Source organism: Mustela erminea, chromosome 7 (genome assembly GCF_009829155.1).
Source record: "Mustela erminea isolate mMusErm1 chromosome 7, mMusErm1.Pri, whole genome shotgun sequence".
NCBI classification, from domain to species: Eukaryota; Metazoa; Chordata; class Mammalia; order Carnivora; family Mustelidae; genus Mustela; species Mustela erminea.
The window spans coordinates 100,554,736-100,582,301 of record NC_045620.1 but is presented as its reverse complement, the minus strand read 5'-3'; the positions used below and the strand labels follow the sequence as shown (position 1 = coordinate 100,582,301).

The following is a 27,566-nucleotide window of genomic DNA, read 5'->3' as shown; positions in this document are numbered from 1 at the left end:
CCCAAGTTATTTCCTTGTCTGTTAAATATTATGAGAAGACTCTTCGTGGTCTGTTACTGCCTTAACTCTCCTATTGTGAAATAGTCCAGTTGTGTTACATTAGTACTTCTGGATTTTATTTGTTTTTTTAAAAAAAATGTTAGTATGGAGTTTGTAATGGATTAAGATAAGAGCTTTGAGGACTGCTAATAGCATTTAGGGCTGGACTTCTGTACAATCTTCATAATAATTTCAGGGAAGCCTATGATCCAAAAATGGATGTAGGTTTTTCTCCTGAGTGGGAAAAAAAGAGATGGAACCTAGGACATTCTGCTTTTTATAAGTGTGCTTTTTATAGACTGTCCTGAGATTCAGTGAATCATTTTTTGTACTCCAACTCTGTAAGTCACTGTACCATATGGGAGACACCATGGTATACAAGACATGGGCCTTATTGTCATTCCATTTACAGTTAGAAATTCTAGAGTATAGATACTTGAAATAATCATGAACTAAATTTAACCTTAAATAATTTTCTTAGAAGTAATGCAGTAAAGGGAGTAACAAAATGTGTGCATCCCCCCACTTACGGCGTGTGGCATAAGTGCTATATACCACATGGAAGTGCTTTCAGGTTCCATTCTTCTTAATCCCAGATCCCTTAAACACCCCTCATTATATTCACAAGTCAGGAATGTCATGTGAAGATTTAAAGATTCCTCACTGTGCAGTGTTTTATTTAAATGTGAACTTATATGAATTAACGCTAGTGAAATTCTCAGGGAGATGTTGAGTACATTGACTCTGTCATTGAAATGTGAGAGATTTTTGCAAAATGGTTTGACCATTATTGTATGCCCTATGTTCTGGATTTTAACTTTATGGAATAATTTATTCTAGATACTTGGTAGTTTGAGCATCTTTTAGCGGTAGACAGACGATTGAAGATTTGCACTGTAAATCAGTTTGCATTCTTCAGCAGAAGTGGAAGAGGCTATTTTTCATTACTTAGGGCATTTGGTTTGGGTGGGGAGGAAATCAAGTGGGGAAAGAAAATGCAAAGAGCTGGTCTGACAGATTTAATGTTTATAGCAGCTAGGGGCTTGTGCTCTACCAGCCCACTTGAAAGAGAGCTGGGCTGGGCGCCTAGGTGGCTCAGTGGGTTAAAGCCTCTGCCTTCGCTAGCAGGGTTCTGGGCTCTAGCAGGGTTCTGGGCTCGAGCCCCACCTCAGGCTTTCTGCCCAGCAGGGAGCCTGCTTCCCTCCCCCACCCCTCTCTCTGCCTTACTCTGCCTACTTGTGATCTCTGTTTGTCAAATAAATAAATAAAATCTTAAAAAGAAAGAAAGAAAGAGAATGGGGGGGGTAGATTGTGGGAGGGAAGGTGAAGAGGTGCAGGGGTGGGGTTGAGGACAGGTTGCTTTCATGGGGAGCCTGCAACCTGTGATTCTGGATTTTGGATATTATAAAGTAGGGAAGAATGAGGAGAATGATGCAAGTAACTTAGAATTTGGTGGCTTCGACTTGGAATGTAAGCATATTTTGCATTATTTCTATCTCAGAGCTGTAGAGGCTGCAGAAATTAAGGTGAGGAGAATTACAGTGTACTACAGCCAGTCTCTGTGGGTTAGGTCTTCCTTCCTCACAGTCGCGGTAGCTGGGAGAGTGCGCTTGGTGTAAGATCCAGGGCTAAGACACGTTCGTCGGGTGTGAGGCGAGTTTCTGGGATTAAAAGACCATTTGTGGTGATTATAGAGTACCATCATGGCTTGCTGGGGGTGCCTCAGGTTTTCCTTTGGGTTTCAGAGGACATTTTTTTCTTAAAGATTTTCTTTATTTATTAGGAGAGAGAGAGAATGCACAGGAGTGAGGGAGGGACAAAGAAAGAGGGGGATGGAGAAGCAAACGCTCCACTGGGCAGTGAGCCCTATGAGGGGCTTGATCCCAGGACCCTGAGATCATGACCTGAGCTGAAGGCAGATGCTGCACTGACTGAGCCACCCAGGTGTCCCAGAGTGTATATGCCCCAAATGTCCAAGGCTTATTCCTGCCACAGTACTTTTCATACTGTGCGCTTATGGCCTGTTTTATATCAGTTCAGGTGGATTGTGAATTCCTTGAGGGCTGAGACTCTCTTATTCAACACTTTATCCTTGATACTTGACTTTGTGGCTTGGCATAGGTGTTCCCCGATGGCTGATTGAATAAAAAATCGATGACAACTCAGGAAACTGGAATATGTGCTTGACTATTCTAGCAACCTCTCATTTCAGTACCAGTGATACCTGGTCTGGCAGCATATACATTTCTTGTCAGGCCCAAATATGATCAGGAATTTCTTATGTTTGAATATAGATTTTGGGTTTGGCCCAAAGTGATGAGAGGGTATTAATTCCAGCTCACTGCAGCTGTAGATGGGAGATCACATGCACATGCGCACACACATGCACACGGCAAGTCTCCCTAGTCGGCTTCCCAAAGGTTTAGACTGTCAGGGTCACTGCATAGTCTGAGCAGTACGAAAGGGCTAGGAAACTGGAAGGTGAATTGCTAGTCGTCACACTTCCTGATGCCGTTTTTATGGGCACTAGAGATCTTGGGTTTAGAAGCCCTGAGCTCCACAGGGTTGATCCAGTAGGTCTGGAGTAGGAGTAGGAAAAGAGAGCGATCTTAGTTCTGCTATTGAGTCATGCTTTATGGATGTAGGCAGACCTGCTTTTTCTCAGGGTGACCAGGCCACCCCTGCCTCTGTGGAAGGAGAGGTGAACTGATTGATCCTTTCTTAAGACTGAGTGTAAGAAGAGGCCCAACCTTCAAAAAGCAAGGGTTTCCTTTTAACAAGTGTGGGCTCCAGATATCTTAAGATTGGATCTTATAATCAAATCTGCTATCCTGTCTGAAAACTTCTGATAGATGGACCATGTGTTGAAGATTCCAGGAATAGGAAGGACTGGTGGAACGGATTCTGCCAGGAATATCGGCAGAAATACTTCCACAAGTATAGTGATTGTGGGTCTCTAGCTGGGAGAAGTGGGAGCCACAGGCAAGAATGAGCCTTAAGTAGCAGCACTGGCTGGGGTGGGCCCTGACACCATAAATTCCCTTTGTAGTGTCTGCTGTGCCAGGGTTCAGGTGCTTAGCTGTGCCTACTGTGGCAGGACTTGACCCTCAGTGCCCTCTCATGGCTCCCTGTTCAGCATAATCTCGTCTGAGAAGGCAGCTGTCTATTACCCAGCAGATCCGTATGCACACAGAAAATTCCTTTTCCCCTTGGTAAGAGCAAAATCCTGGCCTGTCTCTTTCCTAGAGGTATAGGACATTCCAAAATTCAGAGTTAGAAGCAGACATTAACATGGGAGTTGAAGACAACTCAAGAGATGCCTGGAGGGCCAGATGCAATCAATTATGGAACCCAAGTTCTGAGGATTTAGGAGGGCATGAGGCAGTGATTCAAGATAGAAAGCTTGAATGGACCCTGGACAAATACGTGATGAGACGTTCTTTTCTGGAGCTAGCTTTTATGGGCTACCTCAGTGGTAGGAAGAAGGCCTGACACTTTGAAAGGGTCAGGGATGGGCCACACAGACAGCAAGTTGGACCTGAAATGAAGGTTTAAAAGTAGTCCGAAAGTAGCCCACAATTTTAATTCATCTATGCCCTACTTTTAACTGACTGTTGAAATACTGTGAGCTGTTATGAATACATAGATTTCTCAGTTTTTGTTGAGGTAAGTTGCTGAAGATAAGTTAGATGTTTATTACATGTTTTTCCCTTCATCTATTTATTTTATTTTCCCTATCTCATCTTTATGTAAGTTCTGGTGTCTTACATCAGAAGATATCAAATTAACTAACTTTGGATTATATATTAGACAAGCTTTATCTTTGACTTAAGGTTTAATCTTAATATTTAATGTTAACGTTTAATATAGTTTTGGGGAATGAGTTGCAGAATAGTTCCTACAAGTTCTCCCAACAAAGTGTACCTCTTAGCTTACATATTATATGCGGATGTTGAGCTTAAACAGGTTGGGTAAAGGGTGCCTGCTGGGCTTAGAAGAGCATGTAGCTCTTGATCTTGGGGTTGTGAGTTTGAGTCCCACATTGGGTGTAGAGATTACTAAGAAGATAAATAAACTTAAAAAAAAAAAAAAGGTTGCGTAAAATGGGCAAAGGGTGTGGCTGTTTAGCAAACATAGTTAGTACAAGTGATACCTAGTTTGCCATCCCTGGATTAAATTTGAGTCATTTGTCTTTGAGCCCCAATTTTCCTTCTGAGGAATGACAGTTATAAATTTAAGCTTTTCTTTATACATTTAGAACAAGCTGCATAATTGTTCTTGGTAAAGAGGGTGTTCTGGAAAACAGAAAGGTGTTTTTTTGTTTGTTTGTTTCTCTCTTTCTGTAATCTTCGTGTCTAATCTGAAGTTGCCATGACCACAAGGTAGCCTCTGTATGAGAGGATTTTTTTTTTGTCACTAAGTTGAGTTCATGGTCCGAAAGTTTGAAGAAAATTATAATGTGTCATATTTTCTTTACTTTTCAGTGCAACAGAATGGAATTCGGCATTGTTCCTATGTAGCTTCCCGGAAACATCTCTATATTGATAAAAATACGAAAGTTATTTGCCAGGGTTTCACTGGTAAGCAGGTATGTGTCAAGATGTTTTATAAAGATGCATATTACAGATACAGAAACATTAAACTATTTTCTGTTTTTTAAAATAATCACAAAAGTTATATGATTGTTGCAGAAGAGTATACAGTACAGCGATGGAGTTGTATCTTAGGCGGGGGTTTGGTGTGATAGTCAGCCTGTAAGATGAAAATTGTGTTTAAACTTATCTTGAAAATCCCTTCCTACAAGCACATTATGTTGGAAACTCAGATACTCTCTTTCAGCAAGTTTCACACCACTGGTTTTCCTCCAGCTTTGGAGTACATTACCATTTGTTTAATTAAAAACTAGGTAAAATGAATGGCTTATGTCCTTGTTAAACACAGGATGGTGTGGGGAAATGCTCCAGCCCAGTCAGGCGCATGGGAACCGAGACACACAGAAGAAGCAGCACGCTGACTTGTCTCATCTTATACTTTCTCTGGCCAAATGGTCTTTGAGGGGACTAGCAAGCAAAATTCCCTGAAGTATTTTAATTTGTTCTCATTCATTTATATTCATTGTCTCTCCCTATCCCTGCTTACATCACAGAATTTGCTAAGTTCTAAATATATTTGCAATGTGATTCCACAATAAAATGCAACATAAGAGTGTCCTTTCCCTCCTTCCTATCATGTTACTCCATAATGTATATGCTACATTTATATATAATCTATAAAATAGATTCATAAAAGAAAAATTGAATCTCAAGGTTCTGTGTATTTAGAACTTTAATAGCTATCACTAAGTTACCCTTTAAAACATTTGTACGATTTGTAGTTCCACCAAAGTAGATGTGGATTTTTTTTTAAAACAAAGGAATACTACCAAATCAATTAGAAGCTAGCCATGAGCCTTAACCCAGAGTATCCCTTTCATTATTAAAAGAAGACATGGCAAAATAAAAACAGTTCATGATTTTTTTGTGTGATTTAAAAGTTAATGATTTTTCTGTAATTAAAAGAATTTTCAAGGCATCTGGGTGGCTCAGTGGGTTAAGCCTCTGCCTTCGGTTCAGGTCATGGTCTCAGGGTCCTGGGACCGGCCCCGCATTGGGCTCTCTGCTCAGCAGGGAGCCTGCTTCCCTCTCTCTCTGCCTGCCTCTCTGCCTACTTGTGATCTCTGTCAAATAAATAAATATACTCTTTAAAAAATAATAATAATAATTTTCATGTCCATTCTGTGGTATTTGGGTATATCCATTCTCTGCTCCTTGCAGAGCAGGAGTCTGCAAGTTTATTCTGGAAAAGGACCAGATGAAAATGTTAGGCTTGGTAGGCCATGCTGTATCAATGACCCAAAAGCACTGTAGCAGCAAAAGCAGCCATAGACAGTATGTCAGTGAATGGTGATTGCGTACCAGTAAAACGGTTTCTAAAACCAGTGGCAGGCTAGACCTTTAGGCCATAGTTTTCCAAACTTTGATCTATAGGATAATACCTAAATATCCAAACTTCTGTAACTTTTGTTTTTAAATTGCTTTAAAATTCTACAAGGGTTTTTTTTTTTTTTTTAAATGAATTTGGTTGGAAGGTTGTTTCATATAAAATGTCCTTTCACTTTTGAAGAAAATGTCCTTTCTTTCTGAAGTAATTGGACATAATACTGTGTTATTTTTCTGAAATAACTGGATCTTCTTCACTTCCTCTACTATCTTAAAAAAAAAAAAAAAGGAACACCCAAAACTTTGAAATTTTGTTCATAGGTAAAATTGGTTTCATTATTTTGATAGCCATATATTTTATCAGTATCACTTCCACATCTCTATATTCTAAAGAAAATTGATGCTCATTTAAGATTTGAAGTACATTGTATCCTTTGCCAATTAATATCATAGTCCCTTTTTGATTATATATTAATTGTTAGCATATAATCAAGTGTTTTGATTAATCCAAATTCCTCACATAAGTTTATTATATGTGTTGTTTTGTTTGTTTGCTAAATTTTATATGATCCTGTGACATCTTAACCTCTGATCTTTTTTTAAAAGAGCCATTGCCCAGAGGCGCCTGGGTGGCTCAGTGGGTTAAACCTCTGCCTTCAGCTCAGGTCATGATCTCAGGGTCTGGGATCGAGCCCCCGCGTCAGGCTCTCTGCTCAGCGGGGAGCCTGCTTCCCCCACCTCTCTCTGCCTGCCTCTCTGCCTACTTGTGATCTCTCTTGCTCTGTCAAATAAATAAATAAATCTTTGAAAAAAAAAAAAAAAGAGCCATTGCCCATGGTGTAAGCAATATTTGGAACTGTTTCTGCTTCCTGATTTAAGTGGTGGTTTGCCTAAATACTGAAATCCAAGGTTGGTTTCAGTGTCTTTCAGTTACCTGCAAGTACATTGTTTCTCATTCACTGTTTTTAAATTTAATTAATTGGGAGTTTTACTTGTCTCAGATTTGTGAGTTAAGATTGTATTAGTATAGAGATAACAGTAAGGTCTGAAATTTAGGGTTTATTTTCATAAGAAATCTACATTGTATCTTGTTAGTTCTTTTATTTGGTGTATACATTGTTCCCCATATGAATGAGGAATATTTGTATTTTGGAGTAGATTTCAATAATGCAGGCTTCCAGTGGGTGGAATTTCTTGTATTGGCTTTAAGATGGTTTGAGCTGCTAAAAGTATCTATATTTGTAACTGGTGATGATAGGAAAACTAAGGAAAATAAACTTACTAACAGGAAATGTCTTTGTTTAACCTTGTTTACCGTTATATTAGGACTAAAAAATTGGTCCATTTGAATTTATCTAACAAAGTAGTGATCTAGGGCAGTGCTTCTCAAACTGTCTGGAATGAAAGACCAGTTCAGTTGACTGTTTGCTTTTAATTTCCAATATAATGCAGATCAATATTTTTTGCAAAATACAGTAAAAGTTGCAGCAATATTATATTGCTATAAAAGTTTGCAAACATTCTCTTTTATTTTGTTTTAATTAATTTAATTTTTCTCTTATTTTTTCATTTTTTATTCTTGTTTTTTTGTATTCTTTTTTGTAATTTTTTATTCTTTTTCTTTTTGTGTTTATCTCACTGCAGATCTGCAGGGTTCTACAGATTACACTTTGAATAGCACCACTTAAAGAGAGAGCATTGGCTTGGGTTCTTTTCAAAACTCCATCATTAACTTTAGACAAGTTAGTTAACATGCTTGAGGCTAAGTTTCCTGTTTTGAAAAACGGAGAAGTTGAATCAGGAAATTTCTGAAGTCCCTCTTAGCCCCGACTATTAGGCCTTCAATAGAACTTGAGTTGTTGGGTTTGCATTTTGAGGTCCCTATAGAATGACCACGTAGCCATTCTGTTTCAACAATTGCTATTGAATGTCTACTATATGTCATGTGTTGGGTTAGGTACCACCTCTCAGTGTACAAAGTAGACAGAATCACTTCCTTCGTGTAATTTACATTTTAGTAGTGGGAGGGAAAGAAACATACCAACAAAATCAACCAACAGAGCATACCACAAAATTATGTGGTATATTAGAAAGTATAAATGCTGTGAAAAAAATAAACCAGAGGTAGAGATGTGTGACTGTGTGCAGAGGTGTGATCAGGATGGGGAAGGGGGAATTTTATGTTAGGTGGTCAGGGGAACCCTGACCTTAGTCAAGATCTAAGGGAAATGTGGGAGTAAAGCAGCGGATATGAAGGGAAGTGCATTCAAGGCAAAAGAGATAGTAAGGCCCGGAGGCAGGACTGTGCCTGTTGTGTGTGGAAGTCATAAGACCAGGGTGAGTGGAGTGAAATGAGCAGCGGGAGAACAGTAAATGAGGCCAGGCAGTTAAGGAGTTTTGATGTGAGGATGTAGGCTGAATATTGACTTAGGAGTCAGTATAAGGAGTTTGGCTTTTACTGTGAAAGAAGTGGAAAGCCCCTGGACAGTTATGATCAGAGGAATGATCCGATCTTGCTTATGTCTTAATAGCATTACTCTGGCTGCTGTGTTGAGAAAGATGAAAGGGAGCCAGGGGCAGTATTCTGTCAAGAGTTGATGATGACTTAGACCAGCATGGTAGCAGTAGAAGGGATTGAGACATTGTCAGTTATATTTTGAAGGTAGTGCAATAGTGTGCCTGATGTGAGATAGAGAATCAAAGATAGCTTCAGTGTTTTTGTTCTGAACATCTGTTAAGAGTGAATTGTCATTAACCAAGATGGGGTGGAGTGTGGGGAGGAATGATTGGGAATTTGGTTTTGGGCACATTAAGTTTGAGATGCCTGCTAGTTCTCCAAGTGGAGATGTGACATAGGCAGTCGAGAATGTGAGTTTAGCGTCCAGGCTGGGTATGGGTGTGTGTGTGTGTGTGTGTGTGCGCGCGCGCGCGTATGAGAAGGGTTGCCATATGAATGATGTTTATTGCCCTGATAGGGGATGAGATCACCAAGGGTACAAATTTATATGAAAAAGAGAAGTCCGAGGAGAGAAAAAGAAAAGAGGAAAACCAGGGGAAGCCTAGTGAAAAATAATCTTTCAATTTGTGGAGATATTTTGGGTTATCACAAGAGCTGGTAGGGGTGGAGAGAAAGGCATGGTACTGGAATCTACTGAGTGGGGGCCAGGGATGCTGCTAAACCTCGTACAAAGCGCAGGACAAGCTCCCATAACAATGAATCCGTGTGACCAAATGTCTGTAGAGCCGAGGTTGAGGAGGGAGAGTGATGGACAGCAAACTATAGGCTATCGGCCGGGCAGCATTAAAAGCTCACCTAAAGTTAGTGATCATTGATTTAAAGTGAGACCAGTTATCCTGTTCTGTTTTCTCTCCAGCTTCTACTTGGCTGCACATCCGCAGTCTTACTTAGAGTAGGTAGGGGACTGGATTTAACGAAGATTGTGGTTTTGCCAGATGTGGAAGTTGAAGTGAGAGAGAACCAAGGTTGTTGTGGATTTATAATGACTGCCAGTGGATTTTAAGCTGTGGATGTGAGGACATCAGGAGTTGACAGAGGAAGAGTGAAAAGGAGGGATTTTTAAGTAAACACATGGGTGTTTCTGATCATCAGCCATATTTGAAGATGGAATGAAAAAGATCCTCCTTTATTTTTTATTTTTTGAAGATTTATTTATTTATTTGACAGAGTGAGAGAGAGATCACAAAGAGGCAGAGAGGCAAGCAGAGGGGAGGCAGGCCCCCTCCTGAGCAGAGAGCCCGATGCGGGGCTCTATCCTCGGACCCTGAGATCATGACCTGAGCTGAAGGCAGAGGCTTAACCCACTGAGCCACCCAGGCGCCCCAAAATATTCTCCTTTAAAAAAGAAAAGCAAAACCAAAACCTCCTATTTTGGCTTTGCAGAGGAGTGTATTGTTTCAAGGTTCAAAGCTGGGTTTAGCAGGTTGTTGAGACTGCTATATGTATGCATCTATCACAGTCTGTGAAATAGTTAACTTATTTGTTTTTCTCTTCCAGGTTGCTGAAGATTGCCTTCTGGCTTCCCAGCCTGTCTTTTCTCATGTTGTGTTTTTTCCCCATAGGGCACCTTTCATAGCCAGCAGGCATTGGATTATGGCACCCAGTTGGTCGGAGGAACCACTCCAGGGAAAGGAGGCCAGACACATCTGGGCTTACCAGTCTTTAATACTGTGAAGGAGGTAATTAATGGTACTGAGTTTGCTAAGCAAAGAAAAGCAGGAGAAGAGCAAGCATACTTTGTTGTCATGGTTAATTTTTTTCTTTTTAAGATTTTATTTATTTATGTGACAGAGAGTGAGAGGCTGGGAGACACAAGCAGGGGAAGTGGAAGGGGGAGAAGCAGGCTTCCCGCTGAGCAGGGAGCCCGATTCTGTACTCATCCCAGGTCTCCAGGACCATGACCTAAGCTGAAGGCAGCCGCTTAATAACTGAGCCACCCAGGTGCCCCAGAGCAAGCATACTTTGAATAGAGATTTTAATTGTGTCCCTTCTGGGAGAGTCACTTGCGATTTTAAAATCCAGTAATGTAAAGAAATTTGAATCCCAGTAAAAACCTCTGGGTTTACTTTAGTCACACAGACTCAGGATGCCTTCCCCTCGCCTGTGTCCTTTTGTTGGGCATAGTTCCGCTGTGAAGAGAAGAAGTTCTGTAGCTTGGCTTCCATTTGGCTTCTTCTCCTTTCCTTACTCTTTCTTTTTCCAGGATGTTAGCAGTGCACATGTCAGCATCCAGCCTCTAACACTGACTGAGAACAGACTGTGTTCCAGGCCCTGTGCCAGGTGCTTCATAGACACTGCTTCATTGAGGCCTCCCCTTGACCCCCTCAGGTGCAAGTGCTATCCCTCTCCCCATTTTAAAGACAAGGGTACTGTAAACTCAGAGAGGTTATGGGTCCTGCCCATCGTTCATAGCTGCGAAGTGGCAGATAGCATGGCTCAGTGTAAGTAGGATGGTGATTCTGCCTGAAAAAAACTGAGCTGTGAAGTCAGTCAGACAAGTCACAGAGCTCTAGTCTCTTCCCCAAACTGCTGATCTCTTAGTACTTTTTAAAGTTGTTTTTTTTTTTTGAAGATCCAAGTAGGCAGAGAGAGAGGAGGAAGCAGGCTCCCTGCTGAGCAGAGAGCCTGATGTGGGACTCGATCCCAGGACCCTGGGATCATGACCTGAGCTGAAGGCAGAGGTTTTAACCCACTGAGCCACCCAGGTGCCCCACTTTTTAAAGTATTTTGAACAAAATTTAATTGTGTTACAAAATTAATAATGTGCTTATTGTAAATTCTTAGATGATATAAATATATGTAAAGTTAAATTTTATGGTGCTTTCCATGTCTCAGATTTTGCCTTTCTAGAGAGCTTGTGTAAGCTCCATGTGTATTCCTTCACTCTTTTTCTATACTTGCATGAATATATAGAAAAATAATCGTATTATAAAAGAAACTGTGGTACAAAGTCTTGCCTATGTAATAAAAAAGAATCTAGGAAATAAACTTAGTACTTGGGACTGATGTATTGATGATAAAAGAGGTATCCCGCCCCCTCTTCTTAAACATAGTTTTAAGGCATGTTTTAAAGTATCACTTTTTTAAAAAATACAAATTTATAGACTCAATACCTTTTTTTAGAATACTAACTTCGGATTGAAGTTAATTTGTATTCTTGATCCTAAAATGTGGGAAAAAACCCAAATATTCAAATGCGGAATTTTCATTTTACTTTAAACTTGAAAATAGAGTGTACTATATGTGTGGATGTATGTTCTAAGTTTACTGTATTTTAAAGAGTAAAAAAAAAAAATTAAAATCGTATGTTCTGTAAAAGAATCATTTAAAGTCTTTTTGCTTTAACTTTTGGGTGTTTCCCCACACCCCGTAAGTTTTCCTGTGACTGCCTTCATGACCTCAAAATAGAGCTGTTTTCATAATTCCTCTAGGTAGATTTGACTTTTTCATGAGCCTTTTTTGCTTTCTTTTAAAGAAAGTTTTTGTTGCTAAGCAACTCATTTATTATTCATCATGACTCAAATGGATATGACATTGGCAGTATTTTGTAAGTTCTCTGACAGATACTATATTTCTCACCTGTTTAGCACTTACAAAAAGCTTTCTGAATGATTCAGAAATGCTTTCTTTAAGACATTCAGAAAGCTTTTCTGAATCCAGTATCGCTTGTTAGCACAGACCCTGTTGCCGTAGTTAGCTTCTGGCAGTATTTGTAGCCTTAAGAGGTGGAAGACTGCAGGATCTATTTTCCAAAAAAAATACCTACATGCCTATGACCTGACTCCTTTTGCTTCCAACCTACGTTTTATTTTATTTATTTATTTTTTTGTACCCTCTTCTCTGTTACCACATTGAATAGAGTTTAAATATTATTTTTAACCTCTCGCATCGTTTGTTGATGATGTGACTCTGTTCTTCTGTCAGTGTCAAGATCCCCCTTTTTAACAGAGCTGATGTAGAGAAAGCTCCTTGGTCTCTGGGGATGGGGAGTCATTCAGGAATGATTCTGAAAGTCACTGTCTTTTACTTCTGCCCCTTCTAGTTGTACCTGTATGCTCCATAGCTTAGTATTTTTCCATTGTAAAATCCCATGACACAGCCTTCCTAAAGGTTTTGATTTCTATCTTGATTAAGTTATATTTTAATATTTATAGGGAGGCAGCCTGCTGTCACTGAAAAGAACAGACATTTTGGAATCAGAGATACTTAGATCTGAATCTTGGCTCTGCCACTCCCTTCCTAGCTATGTGACCTTGTGTAAGTTATTTACTGTCTTTTGGCCACAGCATCTTGATTTGTAGATGGGATTACTAAGCATACAGGGTTGTGGTGAGGCCTTAACAAGACCTATCTTGAGCCGTCTTTCAGGGTCTCTCAGAGAACAGGTACTGTCTCTCTTGGAGAGTCAGAGATCACTGACAATATCTGTCTTCAAGGAGCTTCCGTTAAATTGGAGGAGACGAGACCACACATAGAGGTGGGGAGAAGGAAACATTATATTGATACACGGAGAGAACCATGGTCAAACCGGTGGTCTTAAGTGCTTTGCATTTGTTGGGGGTTGATGTAGAGTAGACACTAATGCTTATTTGGCCCACATTCTCATTCTGTGGCCATTTATGCATTTGTACTTTAGTTCATTTTTAATTAACATGTATTTAGAATAAAAGTTGTGAGCATAAAAACCACATCATTTTTGACGTCTCTTGATGATATTATCAAGTATGATATGTTTTGAAGAGTTGTTTGAGAGCTGAGTTCTGAGGCTCGGCAGCTTACTCATCCCTTTTCTCCTGGGGAGGTATAGGGTCGTTGGTACTGAACAGGTGATATGATGTCTTGTAGGGCAACAAAAATAAACATGGCCACAGGAATGAGAGGACACAAACGCACATCAGCCCTGCTTTCAGGTTTCCTGATGTGCCATCGCCTGAGGGAACGGGGTGTCACTGGAACCTTTCAATTCAGACTGGCAGTCCACAGGGTGGGGGGCAGAGAGGAGGCCCTGAGGCTCTGCTTGGTTCCGCTCTTTTCTGACAGTGCAGTGAACTTGCTAATGGGAAGAATGAAGACATCCAATGTCTCCTGGTGGTGCCCTTTCCTGATCCCAAGATGTTATTAAAATCATGGTATTGAATGCAATTTTACAGTGTTTACAACTTAACCCATAATAAAGGGCTTCATGGTTAATGTTTCAGGCCAAAGAAAAGACAGGAGCGACAGCTTCTGTCATATATGTTCCTCCTCCTTTCGCTGCTGCTGCCATCAGTGAAGCCGTCGAAGCGGAAGTACCCTTGGTCGTGTGCATTACTGAAGGTATCCCACAGCAGGACATGGTACGGGTCAAGCACAAACTATTGCGCCAGGGAAAGACGAGGCTGATTGGGCCTAACTGCCCTGGAATCATCAATGTAAGTGTCACAAACCAAAATAGACCTGGACTTAGGCTTTCAGAAGGCTAACTAGCTTTCAGTCAGGCCAAGTGTGTTTGTGTGTATGACCTGTTAGTTACTGGTTGTTGTGTTTTTTTTTTTTTTCCTTCATTTTTCTGAAACACTGATTTCCTTTCCTTCAGCCTGGAGAATGCAAAATCGGCATCATGCCTGGCCATATTCACAAGAAAGGAAGAATTGGTATGTTTCTTATAGATTAAAAAAAAAAAAATTCTTTGCTCTAAGCTCAAAATTCACCAAGAGAATTTGTGACAGTGCAAATGTAATTTATTTTAATTAACCGTAGTGGAATTTACCAGGGAGGTCTGTAGTGAATCAGTTCTCTATCCTGCGTTGGATGAGATTAAGAATCCATAATAATTCTGCAGAGTCAATGAAGAATTTTTTTGGAGTTTTTGAAGATTCTTTTCCTGCTCAGCATGTTTCTTCCATGTGTTCGCATGTATTGGTAGTTTATTTCACTTTATTGCTAAGTAATACTATGTTGTGTGATTCTGCCACAGTTTGTTCATTCTCCTGTTGATGAGCATTTGGGTGGTTCCAAGGTTTGAATCATTATGAATAAGGCTAAGGTGACAATTGTGTAGAGGTCTTTCAGTGGACACAGTTCATTTCTCTTGGGTAAAATTCTTAAGAATGGAATCACTAAGTCATAGGTTTGACGTATGTGTAGCTTTTTAAGAAATCGCCCAGTAGGGGCACCTGGGTGGCTCAGTGGGTTAAAACCTCTGCCTTTGGCTCAGGTCATGATCCCAGGGTCCTGGGATTGAGCCCCATTGAGCCCCTGCTTCCTCCTCTCTCTCTGCCTGCCTCTATGCCTACTTGTGATCTCTGTCAAATAAATAAATAAATAAATAAATAAATAAATGAAATTGCCCAGTAGTTCTGTGAAGTGGCTATTCATTTTACATTTCCACCATCAGTGTATGAGCGTTCCAGTCCACATCTTTACAAACATTTAGTATTCTCAGTCTTTATTTTTAGCCATTCTGCTAGGAGTGAAATGTTGTCTCATGGTTTTCATTTGACTTTCCCTGGCAACTAAATATGTAGAGCACTGTCTCGTGTGCTTATAGGCTATTTATATAGCTTCTTTTGTGAATTATCAGTTCAAGTTTTTTGCACATTTTTTATTGGATTGTCTTTTTATTGTTGATTGTAGCAAGGGCTTCTATAAATATTCTGGGTGTAAGTCCTTTGTAAGTATATATACATGCTTTGAATATTTTTATTGTTCATCTTTCTATAATCTGGTCTTTCAGTGACTTTGCCTTGTCAGATATTACAAACTTTCTCAAAATGTCTAGTGAAAATTCTTGTTTAGTTCCTCAAGGAAATAATCAAATTAACATCGTGGGGAAGAGGAGGAGCTCATTATCGTCTGGCATAGATGAATGTCCTGGGGCATCTGGGTGGCTCAGAGGGTTAAGCCTCTGCCTTCGGCTCAGGTCATTATCTCAGGGTCCTGGGATAGAGTCCTGCATTGGGCTCTCTGCTCAGCGGGGAGTCTGCTTCCCCTTTTCTCTCTGCATGCCTCTTTGCCTACTTGTGATCTCTCTCTGTCAGATACATAAATAAAATCTTAAAAAAAAAATAGTTTTAGAAAAATAAAGTCCTGACTGCCTACTTCTCTTTCACCGACTTGGCTGGCATGTTGGGGTGCCTCAGTGTAGCCTCCTAAGTGTGGAGGTCTAGGAATCCCTTTGGCCTTTGCCTATGTGAGTGAGGGAGGAGGCATAGTTATTTTCTGTAGTGTTAAGTTAGTACAGAGTGGTTATTATCTCAAAAGTTTTCTCTTTTGGGGTGCCTGGGTGGCTCAGTTGGTTAAGCGTCTTAACCTTGAGCATCTGCCTTCAGCTCAGGTCATGATCCTGGGGTCCTGGGATCGAGCCCCACGTCAAACTCCCTGCTCAGTGGGGAATCTCCTTTTCCCTCTCTGCCTGCCGCTCTACCTACTTGTGCTCTTTCTCTGTCTCCAATAAATAAATAAAATCTTAAAAAAAATAAAAAGTTTTCTGTTTTGCTAGGTTGTCCTTGGTTCTTTTGCTAGAGTGAGCAGGCTTTTGGGGTAAACTTTTTTCCTGTACCCTTCTGTTTGTGGGATGCTGGCTTCTTTCGCTCTGTATCTGGGATGCATGAAGCAAAAGAAAACTCAGGGAACTCACCAGTGTTTCATTCCTCGAGTCTCGAGGTCCCTAGCCACTTGGCCTCCTTTCATCTCTTAGTGATTTCTTGTATTTATTTTACATAGAGTGCCCAGGGTTTTTAGTTGTACTTTCAGGAAGAAGAGAGGAAAGTAATTCTACTTTTCAGCAGCAGAGGTATCCTTATTAATAGGTATTTTTAAGTGCTAGCCTCTTTTACTATATATACTTTAAGAATGACAGGAGTAATCTACCCTAAAAACATGACTCTCTTTACTTTCAGTGTATGCAGTTTGCATTTATGTAATTTACATATCATTTATATAATCACATGAAAGCCCCTTAGAAGAATGATAACGTCCTGGTATTCACTGGTTATTACATTGATCCATCACCAGACTAGAATAAATAAAATAGTTGTTTTTCCCAGTAATCTAGGATGTTGAGTGGACACCTAGACCATAATCGTACCATAAGAGTCAAGTAGGAAGAGTGGAAAGGAGACTAGACAATCATACACAAGATGTACAACTAGGAAATTACCAACTATACTTTGTTTAAACAAAGCTAAATGTACTGAATGCATAGGTAGGTAGGTAATACCTACCCAGCCTTCTCAGTTATGAAATGAGAAGTTGTAAGGAGACAGTGTGTAGATGGAGAGAAAGCTCAGATGATAAGGCAGAACTGATGAATGAGGCAGATGGGGGATGGTGGTAGTGATGGTCATTTGTCATGAATTAGGGTCCAGTGATTGAATGACCTTAAAACGATTGGAATTAGGTTTTGCTTAAGAGGAAGGTTGTACTCCATTGAAGGGTTTTCAGCTTTGAGCCATTCAGGTAAGTATTGAGCTCCTTCTGTGTAGGATCTGTGTTAAGTACTGTGAACACAGGAGTGGGGAGAAGCAGTGTTGTTCTAAGAGAGCAATTGAACAGCATTCCATAGGGTACTAGCAGTGCCAAGATACACACACGTCTTTCAGTTTGATCAGTTGGTGCAGACAGTCTGGTTACATACACTCGAATTCATAGTGAGAAGCTAGGTATTTATGCACTGATCTTACACTTGTTGATTTGGATGACAAATTGTGGAATGGATTCTTTTATATACTTGTATCTGTAACATGATAGACTATGATAGGGACACAATCTAATATTTTTAAATTCTCTTCCTTTAAGGTATTGTGTCCAGATCTGGCACCCTTACTTATGAAGCGGTTCACCAAACGACACAAGTTGGATTGGGGCAGTCTTTGTGCGTTGGTGAGAGATTTTTGGTAGAATCATGTTATTATAATGCAGTAACTTCATTGAATGAGTACAGTAATAATTATTGTTTTGGTTATTTGCAGGAGGTTTTGATAACCATTTTATTAAAAAAGATGTTAAGATCTTAAGTTTATTTAGCCTCAGTATGAGGCACCATCCTTTATTTTTAAGATTCATGGTCTAAGGCTTGACTTGCATGTTGTGGAACAAGCATCGTGGGACACGTGCCCTGAAGAGCCTTGGTGCCTGAAAACATCACTTCCTTTGCTTGTTATGAAGAAATGTTTCTTCATGTTAGGGCTTTGATTACTATAATTATCATTGTTCCTATAAGCTATCATTCAGTGCTTCCTAGTTACTGAATTCTTTGCCATTTGTTATCTCTTTCTTAAGGCAACCCTGAGGCACCTGTGAGCTGAGAAGTTGTACTATTACAGCTTTAGTCGTGAGAAAAATCTACAGTTGAGATCCCCAGAACTTCTCTTTTTGCTACATTATATTGCCTACCACTTTTAAAAGTTGCTAGAAGTGAGGCAGATTTCTCATTTTTATAAATATAGCTTCAAATTTTTAGAATAACTGTTAAAAGACTTTCAAAAGTAGCTTCTCATATAGTAAAATATGAAATAAAGCCCTGGACTCCTTTTATTAGGATTCAGACCCATAAAATCAATATTGGATATAGTAATTGAGCTTCTCTATGTACAAAGTATAATCTTAGCCACAGAGTAACTTAGTGTGATGGAGAATAAGGAAAGGTTTGGAACAGAATTGCAAAATTCATATTCTCCAGCTTCTGTCTTTAATTTGTAAATTGCTGATACTAATGCTTATTTCACAGAGAGGCTGGAAGAATTAGGAAGTGGCAGGTCTAAAATGTGCTGGGGCGTGTACTTGATATACAGTTGGCACTCAATAAATGCTGCTGCTCTTCCTCAGCTTAGTTCTTCAGAGGTGCATTGAGAGGTAGGAATTCAATCCTGCCTTAAATGTGTGTGTTTGTGGTCTCACTCACCCTGGATCCTAAGGGAAGAGGGGTCAGTGTACCCTCAACTCTGTCTCTCATTGGGACTTGTGTCTTAAAACTTGCGTGTGGTTTTTATCTGCAATGCGCCACATCTTATAGTTACTTTGTGCAAAGACATTTGTAAAATGTTTAAATAGAGAAGAGACCATTTTCCTTGCTTGCAACATAGACACACTTTTTCTTAAAATGCCCATTTTAAAAGAGTTGTTTGGGATTAATTTCATGGGAGGAAGGAAGCTTGACAAAAGAGAAAAAACAAAAAGAAGCTTGTCTTTGTGAATATCTGAAATCAGCTACGATTTAGCATTCATGTAATAATTAGGAACAGAAATAAATGTAGCACTTTGTGATTTTTTGAAAATATTAAATGCAAGAGTGATGATGCATTTTAAAACATTGGTGAGAGTGGTAGACAAAGTAAGAAATGAGTTGAAACAACATTTCTTGGCCTAATTTGTAAGATTCATCCTTAAATTTTCAGCTGATGTTGGTATTCTTTGACTTTTTCAGGTATTGGAGGTGATCCTTTTAATGGCACAGATTTTATTGACTGCCTTGAAATCTTCCTGAATGATCCAGCCACAGAAGGCATCATATTAATTGGTGAAATTGGTGGTAATGCAGAAGAAAATGCTGCAGAATTTTTGAAGCAACATAATTCAGTAAGTTTGGGTTTGGGTTTGGAAAAATATAGCTCTTCACACACAGTTGGCACTTGGTGCGCTTGTCAGGGCCGTGCTGCTGTTGAACCTCAATCTCCTGCCGTGGCTTTCGCAGAGGCTACCGGCCGCCTCCGTTCCTTCTTCCTCCTCTCTGTCTTCTTGGTCTTTCTTCTGTTTGTTCTCATCTTAATTTTTCCCTGGACGTACTTTCCATGGCCGGTTCCTTTAGTGTGAATGGTATAAACATCATACTTCATGTAGTTTCCAAGGCAGAAACCTCAGAAGCATCTTTTACTTCTCTCTTTTCTGTTTCCACCTGTTTACCAAGCTCTATCCTCAGTAGTATGTTGAGACTCAGAGCGTTGTCTGTAATTCATCCCTCTGCTCTGGTTTGAGCTGCCATCTTCTATCCCCTGGACCATGTCAGTAGTTTCTTCTGAAAATCTCAACTCCCGTTGCTCAGCCACCACCTCTTCCTTTTCTCTGAGGCCATCCTGCTCCGGCCACCCAGATCATCTGCCCTTCTGAAACACAGACATGGGCGCCTCTTACCACCGGGTTTTAAACCGTGACAGTTTCCCATCACACATAGGATCAAGTGTGGACTTAGCATGGTATTCTAGTGCCTAGACACCTACCTCTCTGACTCTCTTCTTCACGTCCGTGTCCCATCTGACCTTCCAGTTGTTTTCATTCTCACTTGCCTTTGCTCATTCCCTCTGCGAGGCGTGCTTAATATCCCATTCTAGCCTGTATCTGGGGCGACAGGGACTGTTGTACCCTGGTGCCCAACCCATTCCCTTCACACATTAGACACCAGTAAGTGGTGGATACAGAAAGAATAAAGTAGATTGTCAGGAGTTTGGGGTAAAATGTTACTAGAGTCTCTTAAATTCAGAGAAGCTGTAAAGTTTGAAATTCAAGTAAAAATGGACTTCTTTTTAGGAAAGATTCGGGTTAATGTGACATTATGCTATATTCAGGTAAATTTTAAAATGTATTTAGGCTCAACTCTGGATCCCTTGAGTAGCTTAGAATTTAGTGGAGAAAGCTAAGCATATATGTTTTATTTCATTTGGCACATGTATTCCTATTCCTGGTTAGTTCCTGTGGGACAAATTTTATTTTTTTATTAACATATATTATTTGCCCCAGAGGTACAGGTCTGTGAATCATCAGGCTTACACATTTCACAGCACTCACTGTACCACATACCCTACCCAGTGTCCATAACCCAGCCTCCCTAACCCTCCCCCACCCAACAACCCTCAGTATGTTGCGTGAGATTAAGTCTCTTATGGTTTGTCTCCCTCCCAATCCCATTTTATTTCATTTGTTCCCTCCCTACCCCCAACACCCCCGACCTGCCTCTTAGATTCCTCATATCAGAGTGATCATATGATAACTAACTTTTTCCGATTGACTTATTTCACTTAGCATAATACCCTCTAGTTCCATCCATGTGGTTGCAAATAGCAAGATTTCATTTCTTTTGATGGCTGCATAGTATTTCACTGTATATATATACCACATTTTCTTTATCCATTCATCTGTTGATGGACATCTAGGTTCTTTCCATATTTTGACTGTTGTGGACATTTCTGCTATAAACATTCGGGTGCACGTGCCCCTTCAGATCAGTATATTTGTATCTTTAGGGTAAATACTCAATAGTGCGATTGCTGGGTCATAGGGTAGCTCTACTTTCAGCTTTTTGAGAAACCTCCATACTGTTTTTGAGAGGCTGCACCAGCTTGCATTCCCACCAACAGTGTAGAAGGGTTCCCCTTTCTCCGCATCCTTGTCAACATCTGTCATTTCCTAACTTGTTCATTTTAGCCATTCTGACTGCTGTGAGATGGTATTTCACTGTGGTTTTGATTTGGGGCGAATTTTTATTAAGGGCCCACAGTGTACAAGATTCTAGGTTGAACAGGTGACATAAAACACTTAGCACAGTCCCTGGCACAGAGTGAACACTTAGTAGTGCTATCTGCTGCCACCACTGCTGTTTTTATTGTTATGATCATTATGACAATACTTACTTGTAAAAGTGGTGTTGTTTAATCTTGACCCTTTGGGTAAGGGGTTTTGTCCTTTTATGAATAAGGTAGCTGGCACAGAGAGGTTAATGACTTGCCAGTGGTAGGTATATAGCAAATGAACCAAGGGGTGGGATCCATCCCAGGTCTGACTCATGTCTCCATTGCATCATGGAGGGCTCAGGAATCAGAATTCAGGATTCTAGAATCAGAATACAGGGATTCTGATTCAGAAATCAGATTGCAGGGATTCAGGAAAAGGGTCGCCAGCCCTGGGCCTCTGCTTGGACTATACTGACATCATCCTAACTGGTCTGTTTCTCATCATTTCTGTATCCTGTTTTCTAATCATACTTCTTCATAGTCTTTTTAATTTTATTTTTCTCTCCTTAAGAAATTTCAAGTGACTCTCCTTTGTTAATAGGACAGAATATATATTCTAGGTTCATTGAAATCTTATTTCCTTCTAGTACAGTATTCTTTTTCTGTGAGTATGCAGACAAAGGGATCAAGTAGAAATTAGTGCAATTTAAATATGGGATGTTCATAACTCTCCAGAGCCCATGAGTGAATGAGTAAGTGACTTGTAGAGTCTTCTCTTGAATTCTGTACCACTGTCAGTGCTAGGCATATGGAAATAAGTGAGAACAAAGTTCCTGTGTTCAGGGATTTCATAGTTTGGGAGGGGAACACGCAGGAAATGAGTCACAGCCGCTGTTCTTAGTGTAATAGTAGTACCTTGTCAAAGGCACAGCTTTGACATCCCTGAACAGAAGATGGTCTTCACAAGGGTGTTTGTGGAGACGGTGGGAGGAAGAGTCAGAAGGCTTATGGGGGAAGAGGAGGCTTGATCCAGGTCTCAAAGTTAAGTAGAAATTGGCTAGGTGTCCAAGGAGGGTGGAGAACGTTCTCTGCAGAGGAGCAGAGGTGGAGCAGCCTGGAATTACTGGAAGACAAAGAGCAGGGAGAAATGGTGGGAGATGAGGCTGGAGTCAGCAGTGTCAGCCCACGCAGAACCTGGCATGCTGGCACCATACTACAGAGCTGGGCAGTGGAAGCAACTGTTCTAGATCGTTCACTGGCACATAGAGTTAGAAAAACAAAACCAAACCAATTTCCTTTAAGAATGTCCTTGATGAAGCAGTAAAAAGTATTAATTTTATTAAATCCTAACCCATGAGTCCGTATTTTGTGATGAAGTGGGAGGTAAAACACCTTCCCAATTTGAGCTGTGAACTAGCTGTGTTTTTCATGGAACACCATTTACTCTCAGGAAATTGGCAAGCAAACTAGTTGTTCAGACTGGGGTATTTGGCAGACCTTTTCTCAAAAACGAGCAGAGTGAACCTGCCATAGCAAGGAAAACTATTTACAGTATTTATTGACTGATAAAATTTGAGCTATCAAGTGAATATTCATAAATCAGAAAAGTTGTTTCTGCCACTGAACTTGATCACTTCCTCCTACTAAAGACTTTGAACCTGATAGTGATGGCTATGATTTGTTGATATTGAATAATGAAATGTATCAACATTTAGAAGATGTGCATAACTTAGTAAACCTGTATTTTTCATCTGACTAATGAATGTTAGAAAATCATTATAGGTAAAAGATACATTCAATGGATTTTAAAATAGCAAAGGACAGAAAGTTCATTGCTGTAGTTTCAGATTCCAACATTGCAACTAACCCTAAGAAATTACGACTTGAAGAGGTTTGTGTCGTATCAATGAAGAATATCCACAGGCTATTAAAATTCTTCTCCTTTTCAAACCACGTATGTGTTTGAGTCCAGATTTTCTCTTAGTTCAGCCTATTGTATATAGATTGAATGCGGAGGTGAACCATGAGAGACTATGGACTCTGAAAAACAGGGGGGGTGGGAGGTCGGGGTACCAGGTTGTGGGTATTATAGAGGGCACAGACTGCATGGAGCACTGGGTGTGGTACAAAAACAATGAATACTGTTATGCTGAAAATAAATTAAAAAAAATTTTAAAAAAAGATCAGAATCCATTTGCCTTTTGTTAAATTTGACATTCAAGAATTAGAAAAATGTAAAATAATACCACACTTCTTACTAGAATGTTTTTAAAAATAGTTTTAAGTTTTTATTAAAAAAATTTTTTTTTGGGGACGCCTGGGTGGCTCAGTTGGTTGGGCAGCTGCCTTCGGCTCAGGTCATGATCCCAGCGTCCTGGGATTGAGTCCCGCATCGGGCTCCTTGCTCCGCAGGGAGCCTGCTTCTCCCTCTGACTGTCTGCCTGTGCTCGCTCTCGCTCGCTCGCTCTCTGACAAATAAATAAATAAAATCTTTAAAAAAAAAAAATTTTTTTTTAAATTTTTATTTATTTAACAGAGAGACAGATCACAAGTAGGCAGAGAGAGAGATAGGAGGAAGCAGTCTCCCCGCTGAGGAGAGAGCCCGATGCAGGGCTCAATCCCAGGATCCTGAGATCATGACCCAAGCTGAAAGCAGAGGCCTAACCCACTGAGCCACCCAGGCGCCCCAATATATTATTTCTTTAACTGTATTTTAAGTCTAGAGCACAGGAATCCTTATATTTCCCATGTGGCTTTTTATTTTTAGTCTCAGAATCTAGTATAGTGCTCTTTATCTACATAGAGGTTGCATATTAGAATGGATTTTTATTAAATAAAACTAGTCCTGATCTTCCTTAGACTTTGTAGAACTTCAGAGGAGAGGGGAACCCTTGGCCATCATTCTGGTTTAGCTATTTCATTTCATAGATGAGGAATCAGAGGTTTACAGAGCTGATGTGCCTTGTCCAAGGTCAACAAGCTTTAGTCAATAGCAAACTGAATCTGGTGACTTCCAGTCCTGCATCTTTTCTAGTATGCCTTACCACCTCATCTTTTTCCTTCTAGCAAATTTATTATGGGTAAACTAATAATGAATTAAGACATAAATTCAGGTTGAAATAAAACAACCTAATCTAGTGTCTTAAGTCATTATTATCACAAATTACATAACATGTTTTAAAGTGTGTGTTTTTTTGTTTTTGTTTTTGTTTTTTTTTTCAAATAGAAGAATCACATATATGTTGGTAAAATAGCTTGTGGCCAGTGAAGTTGACTTTTAATATCTAGACAGAAACGTTGCTCAGGATTGTTTCCCCGAGTTCATATGAAAAGTTAAGTCATCTCAAAGGTGAATGCAGTGGTTTCAATTATAGCTTCATGTGTGTGTGTATTTTCTCAGTGAGGATGAGTGGTGGGCCATGCCCACCCTTTCAGAGTTGTGAATTTGAAGTCCAGTTTTGGGCAACTTCTTCATCAGAATGTTTAAAATATCACTTTCCAGGGTCCCAAGGCCAAGCCTGTGGTGTCCTTCATCGCTGGTTTAACTGCTCCTCCTGGCAGGAGAATGGGTCATGCAGGGGCGATTATTGCTGGAGGAAAAGGTGGAGCCAAAGAGAAGATCTCTGCCCTCCAGAGTGCGGGCGTTGTGGTCAGCATGTCTCCTGCGCAGCTGGGAACCACCATCTACAAGGTGAGCTCTTAACAGTGGCCTGAGTGCTCTGAAGTAACAGGCATTGTAGTGCGGGCCACACTGGATGCCCAGAAACCGCGGTCCTTTCTTCTGGGCCTTACTGTTTCTTTCTTTCTGATGTGCAGCTTAACAGTCTCTAGCAGCTCCATTCATGTCCCAGGGCCCTAATTGGGCATGACCAGGAATAACGTTCTGATTTTAAAGAACTTAACTTCTTTCAATTTTGGAATTTGCTCTTTTGTGAGGGGCAAAATATGATCTACAAGACCGTATATCAGAGGCCATAAGTGCCATGAATTCCATCTGGGGGGAGTGTGGAGCATTGCCTTGCATTTCATTTTTCTCATTGAGGGCCTTTGGGATAGTAGCTACCCTGATCTCATAGGTTTCTGTTTCTAGGGAGAGGGGCTGAGTGACAAGAAATGAAACCTGGGTGATGAGGGCATTGATGGGGGTGTTGATGGGGAGCGGGGAAGGGATATCAAAAGAGGAAGGTGGGGGTTTCCAGCCTGTAGCTTCTGGCCCTGGCTGTGTTGGGATGCCATTGTTTGCAGGATGGAAGAGCAACTTCTTAACTGTAAGCTTTGCTTTTCCTTTTTTAATAGAACATAATAGTTTAAAATGTTCTGAATGACTAGGTATCCTCTATAATCTCTTTGCAATGAGTTTTAGCCTGTCTCTAAGTGATCATTTAAGGCTCTCTTTCTTTTTATTTTTATGACGGTTATAGCTTTGACAAAAAAGCAAAGCAAAAACCAGACATAAGCATGTTGAGATCAGGCACAAATTGTATCCCAGGAGGGAACCATGTTTTGGCTCCATCTTTTTTGCCCTTGCCTCACTTCTTGTTTTACTGAATCTTTGCCTGATCCTGTCTTTTGAAATAAGACATTATGTGCCATAGTTCTGGGTGGCTAGTGAGTGTGTGGGGCGGGATGGGGCAGGAAAAGGGTGAAGCAAATTCTTTCCTTCACTTTGGACACATGCATTACCATTTGGCTCCAGTAAGTGGCAGCAGGCAACTACATATCGGTCGGATTCTGATTTCAGTCTAGAGCGATGTGATTTTCAGTATTGTTTCCTTTTCAGATGTTTCTGAGGTGCTTGACATTCTGTTCAAATCTTAACTGAATCGGCATTTAGTCTCTTTCTTGGAGAAACTAAGCAAAGCTGTTTCCATTGCCTTATTAAAAAGTCCAGTGTGGTTCATGTGTGGCCTTTTAGGGTTTGCTTAAGTAGTCAAGTTTGTCAGCTCTTAATAATAATACTGCCGCAGAAAAACAAGTACAGTTCACAGCCTCTCGAGCTCTGTGTTTGGGAGACATAAAGTAGAGGCTGTATATCTAGGTTCATGAAATTCCAGCTGACACAGCCCAATGTGAAGCTGTTCTGTTGTGTTCAAGCACCCTTAGCCTGGTACATTTCACTTCTGTAATTTTTGGTTGTTCAAAGGATCCTAAAGATAAGAGGTTTCAGAATCAACTTTGACCGGGAATGTAATTTGAATCTTAAATCTTTTTATCCTCTCTCTCTTCTCTGCCTTTCTCTTTCTGAAGGAGTTTGAAAAGAGGAAGATGCTATGAAAAAGGAAACAAGAAGTTCCCTAAACCTATGGAATGAATCATTATGGAAATATGAAGCAGCAGCGGTTTGCTTCTGTTGTCCCTAATTGTCAGCCCGTGTGCCTGTCGCTGGTCTGTCAGTAGCAGGAAGCCAAAATAAGGTTCAGACTGTCCTAAATTGAGATGTTTCCACCTCATTATGTAACAGACAGCCAATAAACCTACCATTTGATTTGAATATGGCTTTGCAGCTTTTCAGTGTTCCGACGAGGCGGGGAAGAGGGAGAGTGGGAGAAATGGAGGTGTGTGGGGGGAGCTGTGTGGGGTTTGATGGGCTCTGTAGAGAACAGCGTAACAAACTTGAGAGAGAATGAAGCTGTAAAAATGTCAGGGTGGCGACGGTCTCCTTATCTCAGACGTCCAGTGACTTTAGTTCTCTTCGGAATCCTCGTTTTCTCATGGGTCTGGCTAACGGCACTGTATTGCAGGGCAGGATTTTTGTTTTTGTTTTGTTTTGTTTTTTTTTAAAGATTTTATTTATTTATTTGACAGTGAGAGATCACAAGTAGGCAGAGAGGCAGCAGAGAGAGAGGAGGAAGCAGGCTCCCCGACAAGCAGAGAGCCTGATGCGGGACTCAATCCCAGGACTCTGAGATCATGACCTGAGCCGAAGGCAGAGGCTTTAGCCCACTGAGCCACCCACGTGCCCCCGAAGGGCAGTTTTGAGGATTAGAGCACGTAATAAGCAGCTTCATTGTTGTCCATGCCGCCAGCAGCAGCAGCCCCAGCTGGACTCCAGGCAGAAGCTCACCTGTGTTTCAGCTGAGACATGGAAGGTTGCAGTAGTGCTGTGTTTTTCTGTGGTTCTGCAGAGGGCTGTCCCCTTCCCCCTACAGAGCCTGCTATTCTTTGCTTGAGATTTAAGACATCTGCTGCCAAAAACCCCAGGAAAATGGTTAGCCATGCTACTTTGGTTTAAAAGGGAGCTTGTTAACAAGAAGCAATTCCAGTGGATAGTCTCAAATTGTGTAACTACCCTGAAGGAAACAAACATAGGATTAGGGAGAAGGCTCTGAAGAAAGACTGTCTGGGAGAGGCCTTCCGGGGAGAGGCTATGAGTTGGGACCTGGAGGCTGGGAAGGTACCAGTCACGCAGCAGGCCGAGTGCCCAGGCAGGGGCAGCAGGAGGGGAAGAGCTCACTTTGAGGAGGTAAAGGAGTGCTGCATCTCCCGGGGCAGTGAGCCCTGGGAGGGGCTGGAGGAGAGTTTGGGGGGCAGGGGAGACAGGTGCTTTTGGAATTCCCATGACCATGCTCAGGCTGCTGAGGGCACAAAGGGATTCTGCCTGGACCAAGG

The 27,566-nt window shown here is 40.7% G+C and overlaps 1 protein-coding gene and 1 long non-coding RNA gene across 2 annotated transcripts in view; one reads left to right on the top strand and one right to left on the bottom strand.

Moving 5' to 3' along the window:
* Positions 1 to 26,448, top strand: part of SUCLG1 (succinate-CoA ligase GDP/ADP-forming subunit alpha) — a 31,609-nt gene extending 5,161 nt beyond the window's left edge. Inside the window, exons 2-9 of the mRNA XM_032352618.1 lie at positions 4,524 to 4,627; positions 10,098 to 10,214; positions 13,734 to 13,946; positions 14,111 to 14,168; positions 17,314 to 17,397; positions 18,941 to 19,092; positions 24,460 to 24,648; positions 26,205 to 26,448. Of these exons, the coding sequence (XP_032208509.1) occupies positions 4,524 to 4,627; positions 10,098 to 10,214; positions 13,734 to 13,946; positions 14,111 to 14,168; positions 17,314 to 17,397; positions 18,941 to 19,092; positions 24,460 to 24,648; positions 26,205 to 26,231 (944 nt within the window). The 3' untranslated portion in view covers positions 26,232 to 26,448. The remainder of the gene's footprint in view (positions 1 to 4,523; positions 4,628 to 10,097; positions 10,215 to 13,733; positions 13,947 to 14,110; positions 14,169 to 17,313; positions 17,398 to 18,940; positions 19,093 to 24,459; positions 24,649 to 26,204) is intronic.
* Positions 19,785 to 21,306, bottom strand: LOC116595837. The gene is made up of 2 exons (XR_004287883.1): positions 21,138 to 21,306; positions 19,785 to 19,848 (listed from the first exon to the last, which is right to left on the bottom strand). It is a non-coding gene; the product is annotated as an uncharacterized LOC116595837 (long non-coding RNA).
* Positions 26,449 to 27,566: the final 1,118 nt, after the last annotated feature.